Here is a 25,576-nt window from a genome sequence, read left to right as displayed (position 1 = left end):
GCACCTTTATTAGAATCATTCTTTCTAATAATTAATTAGAAACCAGTATTAAAATAATCTAAAACTACCCTGCTCAGTTGGTTGGAGCATTGTCCTGGACACCAAAAGGTGGTGGGTTTGATTCCCAGTCAGGGCACATACCCAGGTTGTGGGTTCATCCCTGGGTGGGGCAAGATCGATGTTTCTCTCTCTTTCCCTTTCTCTCTCTAAAATCAATAAAGTTATTTTAAAAAATTAAAATAATCTAAAACTGTATTCTGTTTAATAAATTGAAAGTTGAAAGGCTAAAATGTCAGTCTTAAAGCAGTCCACAGTTTATATCTGCTTTCAGGAATGTTTATTTTTTAAATTTAAGGTGAGTCAAAGTCTTACATTCTTCAGGAAACAAATATATAGTTTCTGAAAAACTCAACTAGGGCAAGGCACCGTTTGCAGGAATAGGCTTATTTTTCCCTCTTCTAGATGAGTTGAAATTCAATAACTTTTTAAGGAAGTGATTAACATTGTATCTTATATGTAGTAGTTGCTCAGTAAATCTCTTTAAAATTAATTAAACTATTCAGATAATTCATTTGAATAGCTTTAAGTATCTGTCTTATTCTTATCTATTTTGTAATTTGTGGTCTTTACTTTCTGGTTTTAATTAAAATGTGGGTAAGCAGATCTCAAGATTTTTTTTAATTAAATATATATTTCTTTATTGATTTCAGAGAGAGATAGAAACATCAATGATGAGAGAGAATCACTGATTGGCTGCCTCCTGCTCGCCCTCTACTGGGGATCGAGCCCACAACCCCAGCATGTGCCCTTGGCTGGAATCGAACCTGGGACCTTTCAGTCCGCAGGCCGATGCTCTATCCACTGAGCCAAACCTGCCAGGGCAGATCTCAAGATTTTTTATTTCAGGACTCATTTGTACACTTAAAAATTTTTGAGGACTCCAGAGTGCTTTTATTTGTGTGGGTTATTGATATTTCCATATTAGAAATTAAAACTAATAAACTTTAAACATATTTATTAATGCATTTTTAAAATGAGAGTAACCTGTTAGATTTTAACATATTTATGAAAAAACGGTATTTTCCAGAAAAGCATTAGTGAGAATGGCATACTTTTTAATTTTTGCAAATGGTTTTAATGCCTGACTAAATAGAAGACAGCTGAATTATATCTGCCTCTGTATTTGCATGATGTTGTTTTAGTTGAAACATACAAAGAAAATCCACCCTCATTCAGATATGTAGTTAGAAAAGAGAGAGTATTTTACTAGGCTTTTCAGATTATTGTGGTAATGCCATGTAGCATCTGCAAAACACTATATACTCATGAGAGAATGGTAGCAAAAAATATAAAATAGTGCCTTAGTATTATTAAGAAAATAGTTTTGACCCCACAGACCTCCTTGGTCTGTGAATTTCCAGCGATCCCTGGAGCACACATTGAGAATCAGTGATGTAGTGTAAGGAATGACAAGCTTATAGGATATTAGGGAAGAAACAGATATGTTTGTTTTGCCTTCAGTTCATTTTAAGAATGAGAAAAGCAGTGATTCTAAATGTGCATAAAAATCACTGGAGAGTCCTAACCGGTTTGGCTCAGGGGATGGAGCGTTGGCCTGCTGACTCAAGGGTCCCAGGTTCGATTCCAGTCAAGGGCATGTACCCTGGTTGTGGGCACATCCCCAGTGGGGGTGTGCAGGAGGCCACTGATCGATGTTTCTCTCTCATCGATGTTTCTGGCTCTCTATCCCTCTCCCTTCCTCTCTGTAAAAAATCAATAATATATATATATATTTTAAAAATCACTGGAGAATTTGTGGAAAAACTTTGTGGAATCCTGGTCTTCACCCAAGTGATGTAAGAGGCCTAGGTGGGACTGAGGAATCTGTATTTTATACATAGTTGATTTCCTCACAAGTGGTTTGAAAGGCACATTTTTGAGAAACAATGGCTTTAGAGATTAAAAAAAAAAAAAGGGAAATTCCAAGGTGTTCAATATGCAATGAAAATATTAGGATGGCCCTAACCAGTTTGGCTCAGTGGATAGAGCGTCGGCCTGTGGACTGAAAGGTCCTGGGTTCGATTCCAGTCAAGGGCATATGCCAGGGTTGTGGGCTTGATCCCCAGTAGGGGGCATGCAGGAGGCAGCTGATCAATGATTCTCTCTCATCATTGATGTTTTTATCTCTCCCTCTCCATTCCTCTCTGAAATCAATAAAAATATATTAAAAAAAGAAAAAATATTAGGATGGATAATTACTGATGGAAAATTGAGAACAGGCAAAAACAAAACAAAACAAAAAAAACAAACAAACAAAAAAAAAACAGGCACCAAGAAAGCATGTATTTCATGATACTGCCAAAGAAAGCAACCTAGAAAAACAGAAAATTCGAGGAGGGTGCAGTCACCATGCAGCACCAGAGGCTCTATTTAAATTCTCCCTATTGCTGACTCTCAAGGCAAACTCCATTTAGGGTTCCGAGTCAGGGCCTCAGGGGAAAGAACATGGTCTAAAATGGTGTAGGAGAGTGGAGTGGGTGGTGGGAAAGGAAAAAGTGAAGAACCACAGTGGTGGCTCTCTTTGGGAGAGGAGCTAAAAGACACGAAAACATTGTCTCACTTCGCCAAACACCTGTACTTTCTGTTAACCGGCTGGGGAAGTGCAGTTTTATGAACTAATTGTGCCACCTGCACCGTTAGTGCCTTTAGCTTGGTGAAGCTGGCTTAGGACTTTGCGAGTATTTTAGGTGACCTAGTAGGATGCAGTAGAGCAACTGTTCTTCCCTCACATCCAGACTATTCTAATTCTTTACATTTAGCTAAAGAGAACCTAAGAATATTCCTTAAAAAAGCATTAGCTTGTTTGAAAGTTAATATGTTATAAGGAGATTCAACTCCAATAAAGCTAAAAATTCTTAATTATGTATCTGCTTAGTTTTTGAAAAATTGAGATATAGTGCTTAATTTAAAAAAGATTTTAAAATAACTTTAAAACATTAAATACATAGATTCAACCTCAATGTATGTAAAGAAATTTAATCATAAAGCTCGTAGTTATACAATCTTAGTGCATTGCATCATAGAGGTCAGCCTCATCTTTAATATATATCCTATTTCCCGTCTCTAAAACAAATCGTGAGCCTTCACATTCATTATAGCTTTTAGAAGAAATGTTTTGGAAATCTTGTTTTAGTCCACATCTAGTCATGAAAATTTGTAAAATTTACCCCTTATAATCTTTTAATCTCCAAAAAGAATAGCTTTCTATAACTATATCTCTTATGATTTTCATTCTTTAGCATTCACATGAATACACAGCATAGTTAAAATAATTTTATCCTTATTCACAACCTTTGTATTAAATTATAGTCTCATTCCTTTATAGATAAATGTCCACATGACATAATCTTTATGTAATGAAAGTGTATCAATTATAACTTCATTATCTTATTAATAGTAAAATGAAAATAGAGTAATCTATATTTAAACTATGATAAATCTCCATATTAAAAACATAGCTAGTCTAAAGTTCCACTTTTGTTTTCAAAAGAGCAGAGCATAGTGATGATGATTATTATATGTTTTAAGATTTAATTTTAGTTCATTTCATATATATCACACTAAAGAGTCTTCTTTTGGTAATTCCTTCTACACAGTATGTTCTCAAGTGCCTATTTAATTTATATTTCTTCTATTTTTTCAAAGTGAATTTTTAAATTGTATCGATGAAGGAAATACTATAAAATACTATAAAATAAAATACTATAAAAGTTTTTCTGGTGTTTTGGGCTAATCATAGATACATATTTGATATAATTGATCTATCTGATTTGGTTTATTTACGAGAATCAGGGAAAAGAACAAGGACAAACCAAAGCACTATTTAGAGGCAGCCAGTAATACTTAAACTTAGTCATCTTTCTTTCTGAAATTAAATATTATAATGACATTTGTTTGGGAAGTTATAAATATTTATTCAGTTTTTGCATCAAGTTTCAGCAATTTTATAATGTCTTTTATCATCTACTACTTATATAGTTTCCACTGATGTAGATCAGGACACATTTATTAAGAGCCTGCTATTGTGTATTTGGTCTCCCAACAAGTACTGGGATACCAACTATGATGTCATCTGTGGTCTTTAGTTGGTTCAAGTGCTCAGTTGCCTTTGTTTTACAGTCTTATAGAACAAACTTTTCTCCCTAGACAGACATGTATATAAATATTTCGAGTATGCAGTGTGGCATAAGGGGCTTCAGAATGATCTTTTTGTTTTTTTCCATTTTTAAAAAAATACATTTTTACTGATTTCAGAGAGGAAGGGAGAGGGAGAGAGAGATAGAAACATCTATGATGAGAATCATTAATTGGCTGCCTCCTGCATGCCCCCTACTGGGGATCGAGCCCACAACCCAGGCATGTGTCCTTAATTGGAATCGAACCTGGGACCCTTCAGACCCTTCAGACGCTCTCTCCACTGAGCCAAACAGGCTAGGGCGAGAATATCTTCTTTTGGGTTAGACCTATAATCATCCCCAAGAGATAATATTGCAGATATGCTGCCACTAGAGACATGTTAGGAGATTGGCTTCTGCAAAGTCCTTTCCTAACAGTGAGTAACCTTTGAAATGGGACCTTATATATTTAGCAGAAGACAGTACTTCTCCTATGTGATGGGACATTTTATCTGATAGATATAGTTATACTTTTCAGCTGAATTTATCTGTTTTTCTCTAATTGCAGATGCAGGGCAATGATTTTTGAAATGTTGATAGCTAATCTGTTAGATACCTTAGATTTCTAAAAATATAAACCTCAATGACCTCCCTTACCCCAGCCACAAAGAGGGAGACCTTTGTTATAAAAGCCATCTTCTGCTCTCCATTCTTGAGACACACATGCGCACACACACTTACTGCACTCACAGGCACGCATGGTGCACAGATAAATCACCTCTTCTTTTTTAGTGTGAAAGGTTCTCCTTTGTCTACATACCAAGACCTATAGGAGAGTTCAGTGTTGGGCATAGGGTTTGAAGTAGATATACCTTTCTGTACTTTTCTGCTCTACTAGGTAGAGGTGGCGGTTTTCCTCCTAAGGACTCTTGGCTATTGCACTAACTTGTTGATTTTGTTTCTGGGCAGAATAGTTGTGATATTATAAAAATATGTGAAGTGTGTGTGTAGCTTAAAAATGTCTGCAGCATATAATATTTCATACAATGAAACTAGTTTTTGTCTCCTAGGGGAAAGGGTGGTGGCCTTTGCTGCTGTAGAAGGAATTTTCTTCTCAGGATCATTTGCTGCTATATTCTGGTTAAAGAAAAGAGGTCTGATGCCTGGACTTACCTTTTCCAATGAACTCATCAGCAGAGATGAAGTAAGGAATGAAGTATTCTTCCATTAGTATTTGTATTTATACTTGACTAGAGGCCCAGTGCATGAAAATTCATGCACTGGAAGGGGGGGTCTCTCAGCCCAGCCTGCCCCCTCTCACAGTCCGGGAGCCCTCAGGGGCAGGATGACCTGGTGATCAGGGGAAGGCGATGCCCTCATCACACCTCTGCTGCTGTCACTGCCAGCAGCGCAAGCCTCGGCTGGCTCTGGTTACCTGAGCCTCGGGCAGCCCTGGGCGGCTGGGCAGCCAACAGCTGAAGCTTGCCTGTGCCTCGGGTGTCAGCTGGGCAGCTGCTATCCAAGGTTTGCCTGTACCTCGGGCTGGCCCTGGGCAGCTGGGGGTCTGAGGGGACTAGGGGACTCCGGAGGCAGGCGCCCCGGTGGGGCTGAGGGGACTGGGCACTGCCATCTTGTGGCTCTGGGCACCGCCATCTTTGAGGGCAGGGAAATAAATTAGCATATTCCCTCCTTATTGGCTGTGGGCACTACCATCTTTGCGACGGTGTGAGGGTCAGTTAGCATATTCCCTCTTTATTAGATAGGCTGTTTATTTATTTTTCTTTCCCCTGGAAAAGGCTTATGGTGACACAAGGATCCTGGTAATTAAAATAAGTCATTTCTTCCTTGGCTTTTAAGACACCGCTTTCCTCCTGCCTCTTAACTATTTCTCCTTAGTCTCCTCTGCTCATCCTTAAATATTGTATTCTGGTTCCCTCTTTCACTGTATATGACCTCCTGGCTGTTCTTATTTATTCCCATGGAATCAGCTACCACCCAGATGCTCATAACAACCAAGACTTTATCTTAAGCCCATATATTCTTTTCTGAGCTCCAAACTTGTGTATTCGAGTGCATGTTAGATGGTTTTTCCTGGAAGGCGAAGTCAAACTCATCTTTCTCCCAAGATTTATTCTTCCTTCTGTTTTCTCTAGATTATTGAGGGTTGCCAACTTCCATCCACTCATTTAAATTTGAAATCTTGGAGTCATTTTAGATGGTTTCTTTTATTTTTCACACACACACCCAGACAGTAACTAAACCTTGTCTCCCTCTACCTGTGATACCCTTTCCATCTTTCCTGCCAATTTTTTAATTTGTTGGTTTCCTTCTTAAAGTTGCAACTCAAAACTTTCCCGACCTAATTAGGTAAAATTGACCACACTTTCCTCCATGTATCTCTTTGAAACTGGAACTTGTTCCTATCTTACAGTCCATAACATATATTGTACATCTTTTCTCTCTCCTCTGCTAGTCTCTAAGCTCCTTGAGTTTATCTTTCTATTCTCAGTATTTAGCCCATTACAGCAATTCAGTTCATATTTATTGAATACACTAATCCTGGCTCAGCTTATCTCTAAGTGACCTTAATTTCTCTGAACCTCAGTATCTTCAAATATGAACCTTAAAAGGGTCTTATTAAAATACAATTAAACAGTATGTGTGAGTACTTTTTAAGTGCCATAAAATGCTTTGTATAATTACCTTTTGTTGTTTTATGCCTTTAAATTTCTTATATTTTTTATTATTAATGTCATATCTGATTATTATAGAGAAGTAAGAGAATAGAACCACTCAATCTCAACACAGATAATCACTTTTAGTATTTCATTGTATTTCTTTCTAGGTGGTTTTTTTTTACATTTAAATCTATGTAGATATATACAGACATCATATTTTTACAATTTGAGATATTCTTGTATTTTTGTAAGCTATTATTTTTTCACTTAGCAGCATATTGTGAGCATTGTTCTATGACAGTAAGCATTTTTAGTAAACAGTAATTTTGTTATATATATAATATTCTAATGAATAGTACTATTTGACTATTCTATAGTTAGAAATTTAGGTTATTTCCAGATATTTTATTTGCTTTGCTATAATGTAACATGCATATCTTTGTACATAAGCTTTGTCCCATATTCATAATATTTTCCTAAGCTAGATTTACTAGAGGTAGAATTACTAGATTTTAAGGTATAAACATTTTATTTTTTTTTCAAACGTGGTGATTTTATTTTAATCATCACTAGGCATATACAATGCTGGTGTATGGCTTGGTCTCTAAGTAGTTAAAATAAAACATTGAAATTTGGCAACAGAATGAGAATAGAGTTAACTAAATTATTCCAAATATATTCTCAGACAATTTCATATTCATTACCCCACGTTTCCAAATGATTTTGAATGTTGCCTTACATAAAGTGCCCACTACAAAAAAGTATAAGATTAATTAAGCTTTTAGATGCATGCACAATGAAATGTCCAAATACTCACTGAAAATCAAACTTAAAAACCAAAATTTTGCAGTTAATTTACCTATAAAGATAGGTAAAGATCTGAATGATAAGAAATTAAATGTATGTATATGGTGATGAAACATTTTTAGTACAATGCTAAGGAGAGGTGTCACTTAAAACAACAGCCTTTAAATGACATTTCGAACTTAAGTTCCAGTTCGTTCTTCGGAGTCCTCAACAAGCTGGTTAACAGAGTAATGGATAATGGCCAGCTCTGTTCGCACTTGCTGTTTAGCATCCTTCACGAGCTTTGTGTGCAATTGGGCCAATTCATCTTTAATTTCTTTTATTACTTTGGCAACATGCTGTTCTTCATTTACCCTTAAGCGTTCCACCCTCTCTTTGTACTGGTCATTTGTACCTTTCATTGCTTGCAGGATCCGCTTTAGACCGTTTCTAATTTTTCGGGTACACTTTTGTTGCTCTAAAAACGCCTTCTGTGGTTTTAGCTCTTCTAACAGCAACTCCCAAATCTTGAAACAGAGTCTCTACTTGGTCATTATCCTATCTAATAAAAGAGTAATATGCAAATTAACCATCACTCCGCCACACCCACCAGCCATGCCCACCAGCCAATCAGGAGCGAATATGCAAATAAACCCAACCAAGATGGCTACGGCCACAGAGAGCAAGAGGGAGGCTTGGCTTTCCCCGGCAATGGAGGAAGCCAAGCTTTCCGCCTGCCCTTGCCGGCCTAGGTCTCCACTCAACACTACAAAGTTTCAATGATAGAAGATACATAAACCCAAACAGAAATGGTGGCAGCCACTGAGCTGGAAAGAGCAGGAGGCTAGGGTTCCCCCAGGCGATGGAGGAAGCCAAGCTTTCCGCACACCCTGGCTGGCCCAGGCCTCGCTTAAGGCTACAAAGTTTCAATTATAGAAGATACATAAAAACCAATAGAACTGGCTGCCGCCACAGAGCAAGCAGAAGGCTTGGCTCCACTCCAGGCTACAAAGTTTCAATTGTAGAAGATAAATAAACCCCAGATACCAGGGCCTTGGCTTGGGTCGCCAGGGGGTGTGGCCGGCCTGCAAACCACCACAGGCCCCTTGCCCAGGCCGCCCCATGCCCCAAGGGAACCCCCACCCTGATCTGGGACACCCTTCAGGGCAAATCAGCTGACCCCCACCCGTGCACCAGGCCTCTATCCTATCTAATAAAAGAGTAATATGCAGATTGACCATCACTCCAACACACAAGATGGCTGCCCCCATGTGGTCAAAGATCCTGCCCCCCATGTGGACACAAGATGGCCACCACAAGAAGGCCTGCAAGGGAGGGCAGTTGTGGGCAATCAGGCCAGCAGGGGAGGGCAGTTGGGAGGGACCAGGCCTACAAGGGAGGGCAGTTGGGGGCGATCAGGCCTGCAGGGGAGGGCAGTTAGGGGTGACCAAGCCGGCAGAGGAGGGAAGTTGGGGGCGACCAGGCCTGCAGGGAAAGGCAGTTTGGAGGGACCCAGGCCTGCAGGTGAGAGCAGTTGGGGGGGAACAGGCCTGCAGGGGAGGGCAGTTAGGGGTGACCAGGCCTGCAGGGGAGGGCAGTTGGGGGGGACAAGGCCTGCAGGAGAGGGCAGTTAGGGGTGACCAGGCCTGCAGGGGAGGGCAGTTAAGGGAAAACAGGCTGGCAGGGGAGCAGTTAGGCATCAGTCAGGCTGGCAGGGGAGTGGTTAGGGGGTGATCAGGCTGGCAGGCAGAAGAGGTTAGGGGCAATCAGGAAGGCAGGCAGGCGAACAGTTGGGAGCCAGCAGTCCTGGATTGTGAGTAGGACATTCGGGCCTAAACGGGCTGTTGGACATCCCTCGAGGGGTCCCAGATTGGAGAGGGTGCAGGCTGGGCTGAGGGACACACACCCCTGTGCACAAATTTCGTGCACCGGGCCTCTAGTATTCATCATAAATCTTCTTCCTTTTCTCCTGCCGCTTTCTGTAGCCGTCTTCAAGCTTCTGGAAAATGGTTTCCACGCAAGCATTGGCTTCCATGACTAGTTTTTTTTTTCTTTGAGAAGAGACCTTTTCATACCACCTGTGTATTTGTCCAGGATTTTCTCCAATTCCTCACTCACTTCTCTGTCCTGCCGGTCAGGAGGACTGTCTCCCTGATCCTCTAACTCTCTCTTCATGTCCTTCTTATGAATCCGTGGCATCGCGCTGTGTCCCGGGGTAGTCACGGGTCTCCTGAGCCTCTTTAGTGTTCCTCGGGCTGGGGCTCCCCACGGAGAGTAGACGGACTCCGGGTGGTGCCTTCTTTGTGTCATGGCCTCTGAGTGTCCCTCAGCGGTCGCCTCACCTTTCCGTGGCCACCGACCCCGGCCAGGCCTGTGAGTTCTAGAGGCGCCACCAACACCTAGACCAGCCGTGGGCAAACTACGGCCCGCAGGCTGGATCCGGCCCGTTCGGCTGTTCTTTCCCGCCCGCGGAGCCGAAAGAGCGGAGGGTTCTCTTGCTCTCCCCTCCGCTCCTTTACTTTGAATTTATATTAGTTCACACAAACACTCCATCCATGCTTTTGTTCCGGCCCTCCAGTCCAGTTTAAGAACCCATTGTGGCCCTCGAGTCAAAGAGTTTGCCCACCCCTGACCTAGACCCTCAGGATGCCGCCTCCGTGGAGGCGCTGAGGGCAGGCTCCAGAGAGGCCTGGGAGCTGGGGGAGGCAGAAGGGCAAGGGCTCAACGGAGCCCCTAAAGGGCAGAGGGTGGGAGAGGTTGGGGCTCAGGCAGCCGCTGCCCGCTCCTCTTCAAATATGGCGGACCTCACACACCTGCTGATGCCACGGCAATGGCCGCTGCGTGGACTCCCACAAGCCACTGCGCGACCCAGTCAAGGTATAAACATTTTAAAGGTCATTCATACTTGCTTGCAGATTTCTTTCCAGAAAATTTATAGCAATATTCAGCCCTACCTAGCAACCTATGAACATGTCTTTTCTTACCATACCCTTACTAGAATTTGGATTCATGTGATAAATATTTGACAAATTTTTTAAAAATATGTTTTTATTGTTTTTTTTTTCTTATTTTGTATAGAGAGAGGAAAGGAGAGGGATAGAGATATAGAAACATTGATCGGCTGCCTCCTGCATGCTCCTTACTGGGGATTGAGCCTGCAACCTGGGCATGTGCCCTGACCGGAAATTGAACCAGTAACCTCTTGGTTCATGGGTGGATGCTCAACCACTGACCAGGCTATTTGACAAATTTGATAAGGGTGATGGTATCTCATTATTGGTTTTATTTGCATTTGTTTGATTACTACTTAGATTGAACATTTAAAAATAATATTAGTCATTTGTATTTTTTTCTGTATTTACTTGTCTTCACTTTCGTTGGTATATATTCCTAATGCATAGTGATTGGGCTCTTTCACTAAGTATTTTTAAATGATTTTTAAAAATATTTATTGCAGCCGAAAGCGGTTTGGCTCAGTGGATAGAGCATCAGCCTGTGGACTGAAAGGTCCCAGGTTCGATTCCGGTCAAGGGCATGTACCTTGGTTGCGGGTGCGTCCCCAGTGGGGGGTGTGCAGGAGGCAGCTGATCGATGTTTCTCTCTCATCGATGTTTCTAACTCTCTATCCCTCTCCCTTCCTCTCTGTAAAAAATCAATAAAATATATTAAAAAAATTTATTGCATGATTATAATATAAAATATGAATTTTGTTATATTTATTGCAAGTATTTTCCCAGTTTGTCTTGCTTTTTTATTTTGTTTGTTCTTTTAACATATAAAACCCTGAAATTTATTGATGAGCTTTGAGTGATGAGTTAAGTAATCACACACATTTTCTTCTTGGCTTTTTAACATTTAACTTTCTAATGCAATTGGAATTTGTTTAGTATAAATATTGAACTTAGTATAGATATAGTATAGTATAGGATAAGTTAGAATTTTATTTTATTTTACACACTCTTGGGAAGTTTTTTCAGTTCTTTGTTAAGTAATCCATTGTTCTCCTTCTTTATTATGTGTTAAGGTTTTAAGTATTCTAAAATCTATTTCAGGGTTATTTTTTCTTTTTCATCAGCCTACTTGTCAAATTTCATGCCATAATAAACTATTTTAATTGTATTTTATTTTATGTTAATAGTCTTTTATGTTTTGACTAGTGGCCCTGCACACGTAACTCGCTGCTGCTTGTCTCAGCTGGCCGTCCCGCCCACGCCGCTCATAGCTCTCTGCCCCACTGCGCTCACTGCCCCGCCCTCCTGTAGCTCTCCACCGCTCGTAGCTCACTGCCCTGCCCTCCTGCTGATCGGTCGTTATGCGTCACGGCGTAACAACCATTTACATATTACCTCTTTATTATATAGGATGATAAGATAAATCTCATAATTTTCCTATTCAAAGTATTCTTACAAGATTCTGTCCATTCTTCCAAATTAAGTTTTAAAAATTGAAATATATTTGACATATAATATTGTGTAAATTTAAAATGTAGGACATGTTAATTTCATACATTTATATATTGTGATATGATTGCCATTGTAGTAATAATTAGCACCTCTATCACATTATATTCTTTCTTTTTAGTAGTTGGAATAATTAAATTTCAGTCTCAGATTACTTTTTTAACTAAAAACAATCTATTTAGGATTTTAAGTAGTATTTCTTTAAACCTCAAAATTAACTTTATTCATTTCTTGATTTAGCAATACAAGTACCTACATTTGATTTACGGATCTCTGGAATTGGTAGCTAGCTTTCATTTTAATCACCATTTTCTTTAACACCCATTAGCAGTTTTTTCTTTACATTTATTTAGCCTTTGGTATTTGAAGTAATCTCTGGGGTCAAGTGTGGGGAAAATGTTTCACTAGCAAATTTTTTAAGATTAGCTATCAAAGAGGTTTCTTCTCATGGTTTCTTCTGGGAATGACAGTTTAACTAAGTAAATAATCTTTGAAACACAAACTTTGATTTGAGTCTTATCTTTCAACTAGAGGCCCATTGCACGAGATTTGTGCAGTGGGGGTGGGGGTCCCTCAGCCCGACCTGCGCCCTCTCGCAGTCTGGGATCCCTCGGGGGATGTCTGCCTGGGGGTTGGGCCTAAGCTGGCAATCAGAGGTCGCTTTTGCAGTCCAGGGCTCTCGCAGTCCAGGACCCCTCGCTCCTTACCACCCGCCTGCAGTGGAGGCGGGAGAAGCTCCCGCTGCTGCTGCTGCGCTTGCCAGCCAGAAGCCGGGCTTGCTGCTCCTTAGTGCTGCCTCGGAGCGGGAGAGGCTCCTGACACCGCCGTTGCGCTCGCCAGCCATGAGTCTGGGTCAGGGCTTCTGGCTGAGTGGCACCCCCCTGCCCCGTGGGAGTGCACTGACCACTAGGGGGCAGCTCCTGCATTGAGCACCTGCCCCCTGGTAGTTAGTGCATGTCATAGCAACCGGTCGTTCTGCCGTTCGGTCGATTTGCATATTGGCCTTTTATTATATTACTAGAGGCCCAGCACATACGAAATCGTGCGCGGTTAGGGTCCCTAGGCCTGGCCTGGCCTCCATCGCATGGCCTCTGCCGCCCTGCAATGCTACGTGAAGCTCCCCACCCCAGAATGCTCCACGATGCTTGCAGCCCCTCGACTGCTCGCGAAACTCTCCCCACCCCCCCACTGCTCCGCAAGGCTCCCCGACCCCGCGACTGCTTCGCGAAACTTGCTGCCGCCTGCGTGACTGCTCCACTAAGCTCACGGCCACCCCGAGAAGCAGCCCACCACCACCGCTCAACAGGCCCCAGTCCCGCCCCACTGCCAGCACCCCCTCATGGTGAGCGGCTCGGAGGCTGGGGGAGAGGAGGGACCGAGAGGTGCTCTATGCACTTCATGGTGACCGGTCGCCCATTCGGTCATGACGCCACCTAGCTCTTTATATATATTAGGATTATATAGGACTAGAGGCCAGATGCATGAAATTTGTGCAAGAATAGGCCTTCTTTCCCCCAGCTGCCAGCACCGGCTTCCCTCTGGCACCCAGGACCCGGGCTTCCCTCACAGTCCCAGCTTTGTCCGGAAGAACTTCTGGTCTAATTAGCATATTATGCTTTTATTATTGTAGATAGTTTTCAGGTACTTGTTGATTTATTTAGAAAAACCTAAGCAAACTCTGATTCGTTATCCTTTAAAGTGTCTGTGTCTTCCTCTTCTTCACCCTTTGGCGGCTTACAAAATTGTTTCCTTTTCCTTGTGGTTTAGAAATGTTAATCAACTCTGCCTTAGTGTCCTCTGTTAATTTTGTTTGGAATGCCATCATCTTTCTGTATCTCTGGCTTCTTTCTCTTTTTTTGTTTTGACTTTTTGAAATTTTCTTCTGTTGTCTTCAGCTTTAGAACATCTGTTCTGTGTTTATTGTGGGTTAAATTATTGTAGGTTGAATCTCCTTACTCTGTTCTTCAACTATTTAACATTCTATACCATTTCTTGTATTTGCATAACCATTCTGTTCTCAAGGTATTTCACAACTTTTTCTTCTTTGGTTGAGTTATTTGCAATGTCATTTCATCTTCAAATGGTATGCTTAATCCTTCACTTTCCATTTTCATAGCACTAAACTCATTTTTAACTTGAGCCATTCTTATTTAATATAAATGGCTTTTCAAAATCTGAGTGTTTCATCTGTTTTTTAAATAATTACTTTTTTCAATCATTTCTTAATTTTTTTAGACATTAAAAATAAATGAACTTTTATATAGCTCTTCTTGCTTTGTTTTCCTTTCCGAAATGCTTTTGATTGTAGGTTTTTGTTGTTGTTAATTAGTTCTTCTTTCATGTTGATTAGCTAAGATTTGCTGGCACTGAAAATTTTTTATTATGGGTTACTATAATTTGCATTTTAATGAGATTTGAAGAAAAGAACCTCCTGGTCCTCTTAATCCTTCTTCTATTTTCTTGCATTCCTAGAACCTATTCTATATGATGCCTGACACACCACTGTGTGAAAATAGCTGATTAAACTTTTTTTTTGACATTTTTTTCTTCTGTTTTAGGGGCTTCACTGTGACTTTGCTTGCCTGATGTTTCAATACTTAGTTAATAAGCCTTCAGAAAAAAGGGTCAGGGAGATCATTGTTAATGCTGTTGAAATTGAGCAGGTAAGCAGGGAAGCTTATATATGATTAGCACATCTTTCTCTGAAGTTTGTATCATTCTATTATTAAGTTGACTCATATGAAACTGCCATTTTGCAGATAAAAATCAACAATTTTATATGTTCAATCTGACAGTACCAGTAGATAATGTATTACAACTATTATGTCAATTTATAATTTGGTTTATAAGTAAGTATTATACATTACTTTATGTATATAAAGTCCGTTTAAGGACTGTTTTTTCTGTCTCATTGACCTGTCAAATTTTGTGCCATAACAAACTATTTTAATTATTTTAGCTTATATTTTTAGATTGTTAGCTATTAGAGTGAAATGATGGTTTCTTGTTTGTTTTGTATTCTCAAAAACCTAGCAGGGTATCTAGCTAGAAGCATGCACCAGAAGCTTATAGAATAAATAAATTAATTACTGAATAGTAAAACTCAATTTATAGCATGTAACAATCTATGACTAGAAAGATCTGGATGCTCCACGTAGGATGTGTTTTATTATTTGAAACACATAAAAGTAAAATTTTAAAAAAATGTTTTTAAATACTGCATAGTTAAACAGCCAAACTTCTTATATTGGGAGAGGGGAAAAGGCATAAAATACATTTTGGTATCTGTAATCATTTTGAGAACTAAATCCAGATGATTAATGTTTTTATTTTTCCTCTATCAACACTTTACCATTGTCTTTTAATATACTTGGAGTACAGTTTATCTCCCAACCTTCTTCCAGTCTCATTTTCTTTGTTAATTGTGTTTTCTCTCTTTTGTAACGTCCTTCCATAATGATGTTCTCCACAATGATCATCTTTGGTGAATCTTTTTCTAGGTATTCCAGAACAAAGTATCTCCAAATATCATAAATTACCCTGGCCGGGTAGCTCAGTTGGTTAGAGCATCCTCTCAGTACGCCAACATTGTGGGTTCAATCCCCAGTCAGGGCACATACAAGAATCAACCAGTGAATGCATAAATAAATGGAACAACAAATCGATGTTTCTCTCTCTCTTTCTCCCTTCCTCTCTCTCTAAAATCAATCAATATAAAATTTAAAAGTACCAGTAATTTGGTAATTAGTTTCCATTTATTTTGGTTATTTGAGAATGTGAAATAATGTGAACAGTAAATATCCCAAACATTTTTAAACAAATGGACATTGTTTGCCATGTTGAAAGAATTTAACCTAGTGTACTTTCCTTGGACAAGATTAGTGAAAGTACTATGGCATTATGTAGTGATTAATAGCTTGAGGTGAGGTCTCAGATATAATAAAACTAAAACTGTCCTTTTATTTGGAATATACATACTTATTTCTTGTTCTGTCTTTGTACTATATTCTATTTTTGTTTTTCTCTCAGGAATTCCTAACAGAAGCCTTGCCAGTTGGCCTCATTGGAATGAATTGTGTTTTGATGAAACAGTATATTGAGTTTGTAGCTGACAGATTACTTGTGGAACTTGGATTCTCAAAAGTAAGATGTTTTAAAATGTATTACTAAGCTAAAATGTTATTGTCAAATGAGGTGACTAAAATATTACATTTCAACTGAAAGCATTTGTAACATACTAGTTTACTTTTAAAATGTCCATTGCATTGTTTTGCATGAACAAATTGGCTTTGCAAAATCCTTTGAAACTTTAAATGAAATTCATAACAGAAGTAGGAGGCTGATAAATCTTAGAACTAATAAGCTCACTAAATTATTTTCTAATAATTGCATGCATTTATTTAAAATCGGGTTATTTTTAAATAATTGCATTTCATATGCATATATGTGTTTTACCCTCATATAAATCTCCTTGTGTCTTTGTTGTAATTTGGCGGTTAATACTTCTTTAAAAATATATTTTTACTTATTTCAGAGAGTAAGGGTGAGGGAGAGAGAGATAGAAACATCACTGATGAGAGACAATCATTGATCAGCTGCCTCCTGCACACCCCCCACTGGGATTGAGCCCACAACTTGGGCACATGGTTCATAGATCGATGCTCAACCACTGAACCATGCTGGCTGGGCTGGGTTAATACTTTTAAATAGGAAATAGTTATTATGATGACATTAACTATCATAACTTACTCTTTGAACTCAGTTGTCTTGAAGTTATTTCTGTCATTTTGTTTATCAGATATAATGTATCTGAGTTTCGTAAAGAGGTGTGATTTTCACATGACTTAGCAGATGGAGGTTGCAGCTAGACTACCTGGGTTTGAATCCTGGTTCCACCGCTTTCTAGTCATGTGACTTAGGCAAGTTGCTTAACCTTTATCTCAGTTTCCTATCCATAAAATGGAGATGATAATAATAATACCACAAAGGATTGTTTAAAGCACTTAAAATAGTGTCATACAGTAAAGGCACACTAAGTGGTCATGTTTTATTCAACGTAAGTGGAACATTCACAGAACTTTACTGTGTTCTTCACCATGGTAATTAAAAATTATAGGTTTTGATTTCTTAGCATGGAAATATAAGTTTAAATTGTATTTAATGAGAAGCCTTATGAAATTCATGATTCTGGGTAATTATTACCTTTTTTGGTTATGCATTTATATTCTGGTAACTACAGAAATACTATAAAGAAAGAGTCAGGTGAGGGAAAGGTTTTTGTAAGATAAACTGTTTATTCTATATAATAAAAGGCTAATATGCAAATTGACCAAACAGTGGAACAACTGGTTGCTATGACGCGCACTGACCACCAGGGGGCAGATGTGCACTGCAGGTCAGTGTGCTCCCTCCATGAGGCAGCGCTAAGGATGTCTGACTGCTGGCTTAGGCCCGCTCCCCAGCAGTTGGACATCCCCTGAGGGCTCCCAGACTGTGAGAGGGTGCAGGCCAGGCTGAGGGACCCCTGAGTGCACAAATTTTGTGCACTGGGCCTCTAGTATTTTATAATTTTAGGTGCAATATTCTCTCTGTTTATCGATAATTAATGAGAGAAATCAAGATTACAATTATATTAATATCTCTTAAATTTATAAACTGTGTATTAAAATTTTATATTTGTTCCTAAGTTATACCAATATGTTTGTTATAGGAAAATACATTTGCTTACTTAAACCTTAACTTGAACTCGCTATCCTTTATCCCACCACCATATCCTCACACCCACACATCCATGCTTTCCTGCTTATTGGAAAACTGTGGACCCCTGGGTCTAGTTTTCCCTTTGGGAACTTGCTAACTGTAGGTATGTAAAACATGCCTCCTACAAAAAAAATCTAAACATAGTGTAAAACATCATTTTTCACAGGCTTTCAACATATCTCAATAAATTCTCCAAAGCAGAAATTATACAGACCTCTTAGATTTTAATGCATTTAAATGAGAAATTCATAATAAAAGATTGCCAAAAAGTTCTATCTACTTAGAAATTGAAAAGATATCCTTTAAAGTGAGATTAAATATGAAAATATAAACTAATAGAAAATGTAAACTGAATGACAATAAGATTACTGTATATCAGAACTTATAGAATCCTGAGAGGAAAATTAATAGCCTTGAATGTATATATTAAGAAAACAGCAATTAAAATACATAAACTAAACTTTGACCTCAAGGAGCTGTAAGAAGAACTATTCTCAATGATGACAATTTTTGGTAATATAAGAGATTACTTAAATTAGCAAATGGTTGTCATTTATACAGAATTCCAATTAGGAGCCATGTTTATGATGTTTTCAACTTCTCTTTTAGTTTAGTGTTAGTCAGTAAATATTTGAGTACTTCAGTGTGTCAAAAACAAGTCACTTAATTTAGCTTGGTCTTAGTTACTTTGTCTATGCCATGAATGATTTGGATCAGATTTTTCTGGAGGGTCACCAGTTTTAAAATCCAGTGAATCTATAACTATTGGTCCAGTGCTTTTTCCACTTATCTGGTTGTATGTGATAGCTCAAATTTTCACTCCCTCCTAAAATACTATTTCTGACAGGAAAAATTTCACAGAATTCTACCACTCAACCATACTAGCATAAGAGGTGTGTGTTTTTTAATTAAAAAAAATATATATATATTCCCAAAATATATAATCACACTTTGAATAATTATAAAGGCAATGTTCATTAAAATACATTTCATTTTCAAAATTGAGCTATCAGCTGCTGAAGTGTGTATACATTTTTTTGGGACAACACACACACGTGTGTGTGTATATAATGATATAAATCACAGAGTATACAATTCATATATTAATAAATGAAGAATTCAGTGTTTTTAGTATATTCACATTTATGCAATTATCACAACAACCTGTTCTAGAGCATTATTTTTATCACCCCACAAAGAAACTTTGTACCCATTAGCATTCAGTCACATCTCTTTCTTTTCCCCCACCTCCACCTCAGACCTAGGTACCACTAATCTAATTTCTGTCTCCTTAGATTTGCCTCTTGTGTATATCCCATTTCTCATATAAGTGGAATCACACAGCATATGGTCTTTTGTGTTTAGCTTTTTTACTTAGTATAATGAAAGTATTATCAGTACTTTATTCCTTTTTATGGCCAAGTAATATCCTTTTGTATAGCTATACTAAATTTTATCCATCTATCAGGTGATAAACATTTGAGTGGTTCCTATGTTTTTGGCTATTACGAATGATGCTGCTATGAACATTGATGTATAAATTTTTGTGTGGACATATATTTTCATTTCTCTTGGATATATAACTAGAAGTGAAATTGCTGTGTCATATACTAACTCTAGTTTTAATCTTTAGGGGAACTTTCAGGCCGTTTTCTACAGTGCTGTAACATTTTACATTCACACCAGCAGTGTATGAGAGTTCCAGTTTCTCCACATCCCACCAGTGCTTGTTGTCTGTTATGTATATATCTGCCCTAATGTGTGTGAAATGGCGTCTTGATTTGCATTTCCCTAATGGATAATGGTTTTGAGCATCTTTTCATGTGCTTATTGGCCTGTTGTAAATTTTCTTTAGAGAAATGTCTTCTTGTCTACTAAGATTCTTTGCCCATTTTTAATTGGGTTATTTGAATATATTCTTATCTGTGGTGTTCATAATTTCTGCTGGAATACTCCTAAATTAAAAAGTCCTCTTTTATTGCCCCTCATGACTCATTAAAATGTTTCACAGTTTCCATCAAGCTGTACCTTCAAGTCTGCTTCTTGAATTGAGAAGCAATAAAAAAGCTTCTTGTCAACATATGTCCCACTTTTTTGGAAGGGTCACTATGTATAGAATTTATTCTGTCTTACCTCATCGGTTCCTTAACTGATGTGATTATTCTCTTATGGAACTAAGAAATATTTAGGTCTACACTACATTGTTGGGAATTTAATATTTTCTACTATGTTTAGGTGACTACCTAATGGTAATACCTGTGAAAAATGTCTATAATATCTATGGCGTCTTAAATTTCTCAAGCTGAAAACATTTTAGTTGGTTGGTATTAAATCTCTCATTTCCTGAGATAACCTTCTTTTCCTTTTCTACTTCTTAGAATACCAGAGATGCTAGCATAGTATCTTGAAGAGGTTAGTAGGTGATCTTAGTCATCTGAACATTTGTCAGCCTTGAGTCTCTCCAGATCCGGCTTAGGGAATAGTGTGGTCCTGTGGGTGACTAGATAGGTGTTGGAGACTTGAAGTCTGTTATCTGTTGCTCTTCTTGTGGGATATAATTTGCCTTCTTCCGAATATCTAATAACATTTCTTCTTTTTTTCTTTTCAGATTTTTCAGGCAGAAAATCCCTTTGATTTTATGGAAAACATTTCTTTAGAAGGGAAAACAAATTTCTTTGAGAAGCGAGTTTCAGAGTATCAGTGTTTTGCAGTGATGGCGGAAAACACAGATAATGTCTTCACCTTGGATGCAGATTTTTGAAACCCTTCCCTTATCTAAACTTATTATTGGTAAATAGCAGTCTATTTTTCTCTGCTTTAAAAAATATAAAAACAAAATAATTTTTTTTAAAGTATCTCCTTTAAGGAATTCCTAAGAGTTTTCTCAAAAGGAAATTCAAAACCAAATATCAGTTCATTTGGATCTGTATGAATACCCTCTAACTTTCCAGTTTAACAACCAGAGTGTGACCTAAATGCTTTTGTTTTGTTACCAAAATATAAGATGGCATTATGTAGTGATTAATAGCTTGAGGGAGGTCTCAGATATAAATTTGAGATTTCTGTCCTTACTAATTTGTGTGACACTTGGCAAGTCAGTTAATTGCTCTCAACCTCAGTGTACTTACCTTTAAAAAGACTGTAACAGCCTGGCCAGTGTGTCTCAGTTGATTGGAGCATCATCCCATTAATCAAAAGGTGGCGGGTTTAATTCCTGGTCAGGGCATATGCAGGAGGCAACTGATCGATGTTTCTCTCTCACATTGATGTTTCTCTCTCTCTCCCTACCTCTCTCTAAAATAAATTAAAAATAAAAATAAATAAAATCAGTGTAATAGTAGGTCCTAAATTCAGAGAGTGAGTGTGAGGATTTAGGCTGAGTCAGTGCTACTACCACCACCACCACCACCACTACTGCTATTACTACTAGTATGTATTATTATTATTAATAGTGTTAATTGCAGTGATATTGTGATAAAATGCTCCCATCTCAAAGTAATTGTAATTCTAGATCCTAAGATCTAGAGTTAGATCTTAGCATTTTTAATGTTTGAGGAAGGATATAAAGAGTTCCTGGGGGGTGGGGGAAAAAAAAAAGAAAAAAAAAAAAGAAAAAAGAGTTCCTAAAGATAATAATTCTCATTAATTTGAGAGTAACTTCTTTGAATTCCTTGGTATGGAGTAAAGGAAATTTAGTTCTTAGTTGCTTTGGGCAGGATATTTATGGAGTGGAATCCAGGAGGTTATCATAATAGTTGGCCTTATAAGCAAAATGATTCTGCTCCTTTAGAAATTAAAAAGGGTAACTATTGCCAGATGTAACCCTGGAATGTTTAAAACCAGGCGAATTAGCTAGACTAGCATTTCCCAAAGAGTGTTTGAAGAGTTATTAGCCCTCTAGATATTTTGTGGGGTTCTGTGGTCAGATGAGTTTGGGAAATGCTGTACAGTCTATTCCTCTTTACAGTGTACACTCAGTACATCAAAGACTGAGAAATTCTATAGTATGTAAACTTATTTCCCTCTGCATATTCCAAACTTACTTAACAGAGATATGTTTTTCATTTGTTAACATCTAACTTGACTAGCATTCCTCAGAACATATTTTGGAAAAAGCTGGCCTGGGATAATTTTATACGTAGAAGAAGGTCTTGTGGCTAAGCCAGGGAGAACCTGGTGGGGTTATGAGTAATGTACTATGATTGGGCTCATCTGTATTTAATACTCTTAAAACTCTTTTTTTTTTTTTTTTTGCTGTTGTGAGATATAGTTCTTTTAATGGAACTGTGCACGCTGCAGGATAACAGATGATGCGGGAGATAGAGGAAAGGCCAGAAGCCAAGCTCTCTGAGCAGTCTGCCCCTCTTTACAGTAAGGAAGTGTCAGAGGTCGCCTGAGCCCCAGCAAGCAGTGGGGTGCCCCACTCACAGCATAATACCATGTCATAAAATTCTGGAAGCTCAGATTTAGAGATTTCCTCTTTGTATAAATTTTTGCTCCATGCATGCCACAACTATCTAATTGATTAAAACAGAATGTTCTCAAGTGGATGCAAAAGGAAATGACTATAACCTTATATTTGTTAGCATAATATCAGAAACTTGAGATATCTGGCCTATGATAATACCATTTGTTTGTTCATTGCTTCATAGTTTGCCAGGTGTTTTTAACATCACCTCATTTGGTCTCCCAACAGTGTTCTGAGCTTGACAGAGCAGCTAGTATTGAAATTTTACCAATGGAAAGAGTGAGGCTCAGGGAAGTTAAATGACTTGGCCAAGGTCTGTTCATAGTCACTATCCTTACAATGTAATTTTTTTAAAGGTCATCATATTTCTTGTATTTAGTCACTTGTCGACCTTCTTGATTTGATTTTGCCTATTGGCCCATTAAAGTAATTACATACTTTAAGGTATCATATACATTAATTAAAGTATGGAAGTATCATAAACATCTTAACTATATTCAGGTAATATTTTCAAATATATTTACTGCCATACAAAAGCTTAACATTTAAAATTGATAATATCTGTAGTGATGGAATGAAAGAAAAATAGTCCATATTTACAGTCCATATATCCTTTGTTTTGAATCCAAATTTTTCTCATAGGCAATGACAGGTGCCTTAATATGAAGCTTATTTATAGTAGCAATAAACCTAATTGTATTGAGATGAAGAAATTTTAATACTGAAATACTGGATTTTTAATACACTGGTGTATTATATTTGGTATTCTATACCCTTTCCCAGGCCTCCAGGTTGCATATTTATTATGTTTAGTGTTTTGGTTCTTAGTATTGAAGGAATCAAGAAATTGTGGAATTTCTTTTTAGTATTATCTCGCAGGTAAAGAAACAAAGTCAGAGTATGTTTACAATTTTTTAACAGCACATGTATTTAAATCATTGCTATAGTAGTTAAAGTTAATTTTTTTTAGGAATATAAAAACTGGTAGTCCTATGATATATTGCATTTATTAAAAATGTTTCATTTTAGTATGTAGAATCATGTCTTAGAAGGATTTGGGGAGACAGTTTGGTTCAGTGGTTTCAGACAGGGCTGTTTTCCTGTCCAATTATATACAATAATGAACAATTATTATTGCAATACAAGCTTATCCCAGTCATGTCTTTATATATGAAATTTTTACAGTTTCATTTTGGAAATTCAAGTTTTCTGCTTCTTTTGCCATTTTGTTTTTCATTTGTTCATTAAAAAAGTGATTATTGAGAAAGACAGCAGCTTGCATATTTAAAAAATAAATTATTTAATTATCAGAATCTTGCATTTCACATTTAAATAGGCTAACATCACTGTCATAGAATTCCCAAATTGCGTTTGTGCAGATTAAGCTGAGGGCCAAGTGTCACTAGCTGGTTTTCAGTGATGAAGAAGGGCTGATGGGCTACATGAGAGCCAGTGGAGTCCCCTAATCAGTTCTTATGCTTTTGAACTAAGTTGAGTGAATTGGTAGCCGAATCAGGAACTCGTCCCCAGCAGAATCTGCATACGTGGTACAGAAGTGAGATCTGTACATCTTTGTTTGAAGTGGTCTGCTCCTTTTCAGACAGCTGCGAGTGCGAAGGAGAATCGGACATTCCTGAGGCTGTACGAAGAAAGAATTTAAGCCTTTGAATTTTAGGTTATTTCTGTTCAAGAAAATATAGGTGAAAATGAAAGGCTGGAGAATGATTTTTTATACAGATAAAAATATAACAACTCAGTCTTTTTCTAAATTGACAAGATTCTTAACTCATGCATTGACTTTGTTTTATGACCATGTTTTGATTTTTCTAAATGGTCATTTAGCAAAGTTATTTGGTATCTACTGTGTACTGAGAGCTTTATGAGGTGTAGTGTACCTAATATTTTTTGCTAAAATACATTATGGTCAATCAGGACAACCCTGCATATATAGAATTTCCCCCCCAAAGAAATGAGTTATTTTGTTTTAGTTTAGTTGAAATAAACTGTATCATAGCTACATTACTTGTGTATGTCCTTTTTGAGTAAGAGTGTTTCTTTATAAGTGCAGGGGCTACCCTAATCAAGAAATGTATGTATTTCCCCAACCCTTTATGAATCCAGTAATCCAGTTTTTCCATATTTGCATCCCAGCAGCCAAATACTTCTAGAAAAAAAGTCAGACACGATAAATTGGATCTACTATAAATTCATGATTGCTCACTGTCTTAGTCCAGTCAGGCTGCTATAAACAAAAATAGTGGCTTAAACAAGACACTATTTCTCCCAGTTCCATAGGCTGGGAAGTCCAAGATCAAGGTGCTGACAGATTCACTGTCTGGTGAGCCCCACTTCCTGATTCACAGAAAGCTGTCTACTGCTGTGTCCTCCGTGGAGGCAGAGGCAAGAGAGCTCCCCGAGGTCTTCTTTTAGAGAGGCACTAGCTCCATTCACCTCTCAAAGGTCCCACCTCCAAACCCATCCCATCGGGAATTTGGTTTGAACATGAAGTTTGGTGGGACACAAACATTCAGTTCATAGCGCCTACCTGAGCCCCTTCTTGCAGTCCTACTACAATTTCCTGGTAAACTCGGTCTCCATTCTCCACAGTTGCTTTTTCACCCTGTCTCCACTCGGCTGCTACCCTCACTCCAGATTTACAGAGCACATGGGACCCACTTGCTTTATATATGTTATCTCGTCTCACGCTCTTAATGATCCTGTTGGGAAGGTGTTTTCCCTTTCCTTTCACAGTTTGTTGAGTGTATCCTAAGTGCCAGGCACTGTGCTGGGTGCTGGAGATCAAAGCAGGGGAAGACATCCTGTCTGCTTCATGGAGCATAGTGGGGTAGACACATAATTAACAAGCAAAGTAAAGAAAAGGTTATTTCCTCCATTTGGGAGATGACTTTCAGAGAGGTCTACTTGTCTACTCCTTGCTTCAAGTGGTTCAGATAGAGCCGGCATTGTGGCCCAGTTCTGCTTGATAGCAAAGCTTATGCTGTCTCCAGAATCCCCAGGTAAAGACATTGCTGCGTCTCTGATGGGCACAGAGTCCCAGGCCCCACTCCTTCAAGGGCTGCGTGGCCTGGGATGGCAGCGGTGAGACAGGGCCAGAGCGCCGGCAGCTGCAGGTGTGCTCAGGCGCCAGGGGAGAAGGCCGGTGGGGGTGAAGGTTAGACTCGGCCCCATCCTGCTGGCAGTTGCAGGGGGCCCTGTTGAGATCACTGGGAGATTTGGTGGGCAGGGCTG

At 38.5% G+C, this 25,576-nt stretch overlaps 1 protein-coding gene across 1 annotated transcript in view; it reads left to right on the top strand.

Moving 5' to 3' along the window:
• Nucleotides 1-24,346, top strand: part of RRM2B (ribonucleotide reductase regulatory TP53 inducible subunit M2B) — a 38,499-nt gene extending 14,153 nt beyond the window's left edge. Inside the window, exons 6-9 of the mRNA XM_080647014.1 lie at nt 5,246-5,379; nt 14,658-14,762; nt 16,129-16,242; nt 20,468-24,346. Coding sequence (XP_080503140.1) covers nt 5,246-5,379; nt 14,658-14,762; nt 16,129-16,242; nt 20,468-20,620 — 506 coding nt within the window. The 3' untranslated portion in view covers nt 20,621-24,346. The remainder of the gene's footprint in view (nt 1-5,245; nt 5,380-14,657; nt 14,763-16,128; nt 16,243-20,467) is intronic.
• Nucleotides 24,347-25,576: the final 1,230 nt, after the last annotated feature.

The sequence above is a fragment of the Plecotus auritus genome, assembly GCF_963455305.1.
Source record: "Plecotus auritus genome assembly, chromosome: 11".
Classification (NCBI taxonomy): Eukaryota; Metazoa; Chordata; class Mammalia; order Chiroptera; family Vespertilionidae; genus Plecotus; species Plecotus auritus.
This window is presented reverse-complemented; position numbering and strand designations above follow the sequence as displayed.